Source organism: Acyrthosiphon pisum, chromosome A2, assembly GCF_005508785.2.
Source record: "Acyrthosiphon pisum isolate AL4f chromosome A2, pea_aphid_22Mar2018_4r6ur, whole genome shotgun sequence".
NCBI classification, from domain to species: Eukaryota; Metazoa; Arthropoda; class Insecta; order Hemiptera; family Aphididae; genus Acyrthosiphon; species Acyrthosiphon pisum.
The window spans coordinates 56,856,361-56,863,084 of NC_042495.1; the positions used below are offsets into that span (position 1 = coordinate 56,856,361).

Genomic DNA, 6,724 nt, shown 5'->3' on the forward strand with positions numbered 1-6,724 from the left:
AGTATAATTTGCTATGTTATGCACTTGTAAGACGGAGACAACACATGCGGGTATCACGTCCTCTTAATGGCATATTATTGGAAATACAAAAGTACATTTTTATAGAATTTTTAATACTATTCATACCCCTTAATAGCAGATTATTGATTGCATAAAGAGAACAAGGCAGTATTATAGACCTTTAACTTGTGATATAATTATAATTTATGGTATGTAGGTAATAATTTTCTGGTAGAATACAGCACTAACGGCATTGCAGTATGTAGCATACAAATTTAATATTAACATAACATCCGTAGTATCTACATGGCTACATGTTATTAAAAACAAATTAATACATATCATTCATTTTTAATATACCTAGTATGATGTGTTCAACAAATAAAAATTAATATTCATTAACGATAAATAGATATAGTATCTTATTCCAAGAAAAATGTTTAAACCATTATCAATACACACAATTTAAATTTTGTTAATAATTAATAATAATTCTACCATAGAACTCCATTAAAAGCAATTCAGCTCGTCAAACTTAATTTTTCTACGGTTGTATTACATTGCGTATATTATTTTAGTCGTATTTTGTATGATGGAATTTACTAAAGAATTATTTTAGAATATACGTTGTTTGTTCAGTTATAATTTGTAAATGTATCTATTAGTGTATGAATAAGTGTATGTCTTATGTTATAATGTTAAGTCGAATTTATAGAAACCTTATTTTAAGGTACATATATTATATTCTGTATAAGTATTAGGTACTATATATGTGTATATTTAGTTGCTTTTATTATTTATTATGCTTTTTTTGGTTTAAGGTTTTTCGTAGACTTGCGCTTTCTTTATTCTCTACCTATATTGTAACTCCGTTTATAATACCTGTTATGTTTAACTATAATATAATATTATACGGTTTATACCATATAATTTTCATAAACTATATATCACATTTAAATATATATTTTATAATTTGACAATATTGAAGAATTTTATTCTAAAAATCATAATAACGAAATGTATTTCTATAATTTTAGAAGTGCGACAAGAAGCTGTACAACAAGCTCTGGCGGCTATGCAGTCTAGGCCTAAACCGTCATTGCCGATGCCCAGCAAACGAACCTCGGTTATGGCGAAAAGTCCTGATCGGTCAGCCACCACGCGTAACGAAACCGGTGAGCATATATACCTACTATTATATTATAGTATTATTACATTTATTATTATATTTGATATATTATTAGACGTGGGGAAGGCGTACCGTATCTGTGTTTCTTTTTGAACCCAACCCAGCAGCCTAATCTAAGTTTCTTGTTTAATGTAAATCGTTAACGCGATATCGCGTGTTTTCAGATTCGAGCTCGGATGACGATAGCGTTGGTGACCATATACCTGACAGAGGAGAAGTTAAAGACCGCGGTAGTGGTGGACGCGAACGCAGCAGCGGAGCGGATACCAGCAGTACCGGTGGGTCTGCTAGAGACACACCGCCACATCCAAAGACTGTTGCTGCTGCTGCTACCACTGTCGCTGCCACTACAATTACTCCTTCTACTACTCATGGACCACAACATCAGCCCCCGCCGTCGATGCAGCAACACAGACACCATCACCATCACCATCACACCAAGTGAGCGCGAAAACTTTCAATTTTATTTCTCGGCTGTCGAGTGGTGAAATACCGTGGTTTCCTAAACATTTGATACACTGTTATTATTAATTGTTCGTCGACTAAATTGTTTTGGGTTTACAGGATTCCTAATGGTGCGCCCGGAGGCGGGATGTCCGGCAACAACGGTCCCGGTTATTGGGACGAGTCCAGGACGATTATCGAGACTCCCAAGGAGCAGGATAAAATCAAACGCAATAAGCCCGAGGTGACTGAAGTGGCTGACATGTTGCACAACGTTCGACCTCCATGTGAGCAAACAATCCGATAAAATATGTTTTTCGAATATAATATAAATAATCGCGATTATATTATACTACATTTTGATAACATTATATTTGTCACTTGCGTGCGCTATTATATTCGTGTCTGTATATCTTTCAGACCCTCAACCTCCAGACGTGACGAATAACGTGACGCAGTCGAGGAGATACACACCCGCGGACCGAGTAAACCGGTACAGCCGGGATTCCAGACAATCGTCCAGCGACGATGGAATGGGCACAGTATCCAGCAGCGGCCGTTGGAAAGTGTCGGCCAAGATTCAACAGTTGTTAAACACACTCAAGCGACCCAAACGGCGGCCCCTGCCTGAGTTCTACGAAGACGACGACGTTGAACTCGAGATCGCGGCCAACCCTAAGGATCCCAACGCACCGCGACCAGAAGGTGCCTACATGTCTCCGGCCTTGGGTGAACCGCTATCCGTGAGTATCTGGTAAAAAAACATTTTGATATACCAAAAACTAAACGACAATGTTGGTTCAATCACCACAGGTGCCATCAGGACTTCCTCGTAATTTGGAAGCCGCTCTGCAACGTTATGGTTCGAGTACTTTTAAAGCTCCTGTAGCTACTGTATTGGACCCTAATGGAAAATTAAGCATCACACTTACTTATGGTAATATTTTGTTGTAATTCAATTGTTGTATATACACTGTTTTGTGTGTACACATTTATTTATGTACAATTATTGGCTATTCACGGCTTATTTTTTATTTTTTTGTTATTCTAGGTAAACTTCTTAGCAGATCTCACAAAGTGGCCTACACTCTCCTCAATCGTCCACTAGTCAAGGGTAATGGTGGTGGAGAGTGCTTGAAACACGGTGACCGTGTAGCTCTAGTCTATCCGAACAGCGACCCGCTAAACTTTCTGTGCTCTTTTTACGGTTGCATATTCGCTGGAATCGTACCTGTGCCAATTGAAGTGCCATTAACTCGTAGGGATGCAGGGTCACAACAAATAGGATTTCTGTTAGGTAGCTGTGGTGTTCAAGTGGCCTTGACATCTGACGTGTGTCTAAAAGGTCTTCCAAAAACTGCTACTGGCGATGTGGTGGCATTCAAAGGCTGGCCCAAGTTGCATTGGTTTGTCACCGAACACCTACCCAAGACTCCTAAAGACTGGTGCCCACCACCTCATATTGGTGAAGACACTCCATCTTACATAGAATACACCACTGATAAAGAAGGATCTGTAATGGGTGTAAGTGTAAGTCGCACTGCTATGTTAAACCAGTGTCGTGCTTTGAGCCAATCCTGTAACTATACTGAAGGTGACACCATGGTATGTGTTCTTGATTTTAAACGTGAAACTGGCCTATGGCATTCTGTTTTAACATCTATCTTAAATGGCATGCACGTGATTTACATTCCATACGCTTTGATGAAAGTCAACCCAGCTTCTTGGATGCAAATGATTACAAAATATAGAGGTAAATTTATTTTCATTATTATTATTACTTTAACTTTATACATTTTGTACTATATAAATCTTGTAAATATTACAGCAAGCGTAGCAGTAGTTAAGTCTAGAGACTTGCATTGGGGTCTTTTGGCGACCAAAGATCATAAAGATATTGTACTTAGTTCATTGAGATTACTGTTGGTCGGTGATGGAGCTAACCCGTGGTCTCTATCGTCTTGTGATCAATTTTTGGCTGTTTTTCAATCAAAAGGCTTGCGGCCAGATGCTTTGTGCCCATGTGCTTCATCAAGTGAATGTCTGACAGTTTCTGTTCGGAGGTAAATTCCATGATTTAAATGTATTAAATTATTTAAAATAACCATATTTATAATTTGTAGGCCCGGCAGAGCTGGAGTAAATGCAACTGGGCGTGGTGTCTTGTCAATGTCTGGCTTAAGTTATGGTGTTGTTCGTGTGGACCAAGAAAATTCACTTACTTCATTAACTCTTCAAGACTGTGGTCAAGTTATGCCCAATTGTTCAATGGTAGTTGTTAAAATGGATGGTATACCATATATGTGTAAAACTGACGAAGTTGGAGAAATTTGTATGGGCGGACTCAGTACAACTACATGTAATTACTGGGGACTTCCAGGCTTATCAAACGCAACATTTAGAGTTGCACCCATTGGAGAAGATGGAAAACCAACAAACGACACAATTGAATATACGAGATCAGGTCTTCTTGGATTCCTCGGACCTGGTGGGCTAGTATTTGTGTGTGGATCTCGAGATGGTCTCATGACAGTTACTGGACGTAAACATAACGCTGACGACATTATTGCCACAGTTTTGGCTGTGGAACCAATGAAATTTATATATAGAGGAAGAATCGCTGTATTTGCTATACGTGTTTTGCGTGACGAGCGTATATGTGTTATTGCTGAACAGCGACCGGAATGCAGTGAAGAAGAAAGTTTCCAATGGATGTCTAGAGTACTTCAAGCAGTTGATTCCATTCATCAAGTTGGGCTGTACTGTTTAGCGCTAGTACCACCGAATTATCTTCCCAAAACACCATTAGGAGGAATTCATTTGTCTGAATGCAAAAGAAGATTTTTAGATGGAAACCTACATCCGGCTAATGTACTTATGTGTCCTCACACATGTGTAACGAACTTACCAAAACCACGAGAAGCGCATTCAGGTATCTATTATTGAATTATATTTTGGCATTTGGGGATCGGGGTAGAAATTTAAAAAAAAGTTTTCATATAATTTTGCCTAGTTGGCGGGACTGTTTCAGACGTGGGACCTGCTTCAGTAATGGTTGGAACAATTGTGCAAGGTAATCGTTTGGCTACAGCACAAGGGCGTGATATTGGCATCATTGATATGGAATCAGATTCTAACAAAACTGTAAGAGAATATGCTCACACATTAATATCTAATAAAATTTTAATAATCTATAAGTAAAATCTAAATCAATTATGATTTTATTTTTTTCAGTATCTTTTCATATCGGAAATACTAAAAATGAGGGCGATTAGAGATCCTGATCATGTAATATTTACTTTGGTGAATGCAAAAGGTGGTGCAGCTGCCACATTGACTTGTTCACAGCTACATAAACGAGCAGAGAAAGTTTCCAACTTATTGAATGAAAGAGCCAAAGTGAATACTGGTGATCATGTTGCGCTTATTTTCCCTCCAGGAATTGATCTCATATGTGCATTTTATGGTTGTTTATATGTCGGTAAGTTTATACACAAAAACATTAGCTACAATATAAACACTTTTATTAGATTAGTATTAAAGATATTTTTATGCTCTAGGTGCGGTTCCTGTAACGATACGACCCCCTCATCCGCAAAATCTTCAGACTACTCTACCAACAGTGCGAATGATTGTAGATGTAAGCAAGTCTACATTAGTCTTATCCAATCAAAACATTATAAAACTCCTCAAGTCAAAAGAAGCTAGCAATGTAGTGGATGTAAAATCGTGGCCAGTAATCTTGGACACTGATGATATGCCAAAGAAAAAAATTGTACCATCTTACCGAGCACCTACTGCTGAACTTCTCGCTTATTTAGACTTTAGGTATAATATAATAGTTTTTAAAAATGACGACATTGTGTTTTTATTTGTTTTTTATATTTTATAGCGTCTCTACAACTGGGATGTTAGCTGGAATTAAAATGTCTCATGCCGCTGTTACATCATTGTGTAGATCTATGAAATTAGCGTGTGAACTTTATCCATCAAGACATATTGCGTTGTGCTTAGATCCTTACTGTGGTTTAGGATTTGCCTTGTGGTGCTTAAGCAGGTGTGTATTAATTATTTACAAGTAAAGTGTATTCAGTATATCCTAATGTTACTATTTTTAATTAATTTCAGTGTATATTCTGGTCATCATTCAATTCTCATACCTCCATCTGAAATTGAAATAAACCCTGGCTTATGGCTCACAGCTGTTAGCCAATATCAAGTTCGAGACACATTTTGTTCTTACGGTAATTTATATTTTATTTATCAAAATAGATTGGACTGTATAACAATTTACAATAATATTAATATTATAATTAATTATATATTTTATTTAATATAGGTGTCATGGAACTGTGCACTAAGGGTTTGGCTTCATCTGTTGGACTTTTGAAACAACGTGGTGTGAATTTAGCATGTGTACGGACATGTGTTGTGGTTGCCGAAGAAAGACCTCGAATAAACCTAACAACATCATTCTCAAAGTTATTCTCTGCTCTTGGACTTAGTCCCCGAGCTGTGTCTACCAGTTTTGGATGTCGGGTAAATGTAGCTATATGTTTGCAAGGAGCGTCCAGTCCAGAACCATCATGTGTATATGTTGACCTACGAGCCTTAAGAAATGATCGAGTTTCCCTGGTGGAACGCGGTAGCCCGCATTCATTGTGCTTGCTCGAATCAGGGAAATTGTTACCTGGTGTTAAAGTCATCATTGCCCATCCAGACACAAAGGGTCATTGTGGTGATTCACATCTGGGTGAAATTTGGGTACAAGCACCACATAACGCCAGTGGATATTTTAGCGTATTTGGAAATGAAATAGCAGATGGTGGTAATGGATCAGAACAGTTCAATGCACGTCTAGTCACTGGTAGCACAGGTGAAATTTATGCTAGAACCGGTTATCTTGGATTTTTAAGACGTACCGAATCAACATCAACACCATCAAGTGTCGCATTACATTCAACAGACACTATTGATATAATGTCTCTTAGTGATTTGTCACTTGCCTCGTCTAACCAATCCACACTAAGTAGTAATACCACTGCTACTGCTGAATTACCAGGTATGCAACATTATTGTTTAAGAGGACGC

General features: G+C 37.9%; 1 protein-coding gene across 2 annotated transcripts in view; it reads left to right on the plus strand.

The window, feature by feature from the left end:
- Positions 1-6,724, plus strand: part of LOC100167661 (disco-interacting protein 2) — a 95,565-nt gene that overhangs the window by 81,126 nt on the left and 7,715 nt on the right. The window contains exons 4-17 of one of the 2 annotated variants that reach the window (XM_008191702.3): positions 1,038-1,175; positions 1,354-1,630; positions 1,754-1,920; positions 2,054-2,376; positions 2,447-2,570; positions 2,685-3,386; positions 3,462-3,696; positions 3,757-4,565; positions 4,665-4,777; positions 4,868-5,114; positions 5,194-5,461; positions 5,526-5,690; positions 5,762-5,877; positions 5,973-6,695. In XM_008191702.3, coding sequence (XP_008189924.1) covers positions 1,038-1,175; positions 1,354-1,630; positions 1,754-1,920; positions 2,054-2,376; positions 2,447-2,570; positions 2,685-3,386; positions 3,462-3,696; positions 3,757-4,565; positions 4,665-4,777; positions 4,868-5,114; positions 5,194-5,461; positions 5,526-5,690; positions 5,762-5,877; positions 5,973-6,695 — 4,407 coding nt within the window. Of the gene's footprint in view, positions 1-1,037; positions 1,176-1,353; positions 1,631-1,753; positions 1,921-2,053; positions 2,377-2,446; positions 2,571-2,684; positions 3,387-3,461; positions 3,697-3,756; positions 4,566-4,646; positions 4,778-4,867; positions 5,115-5,193; positions 5,462-5,525; positions 5,691-5,761; positions 5,878-5,972; positions 6,696-6,724 lie in introns of both variants that reach the window. The other variant, XM_003240909.4, reaches the window with a different exon arrangement.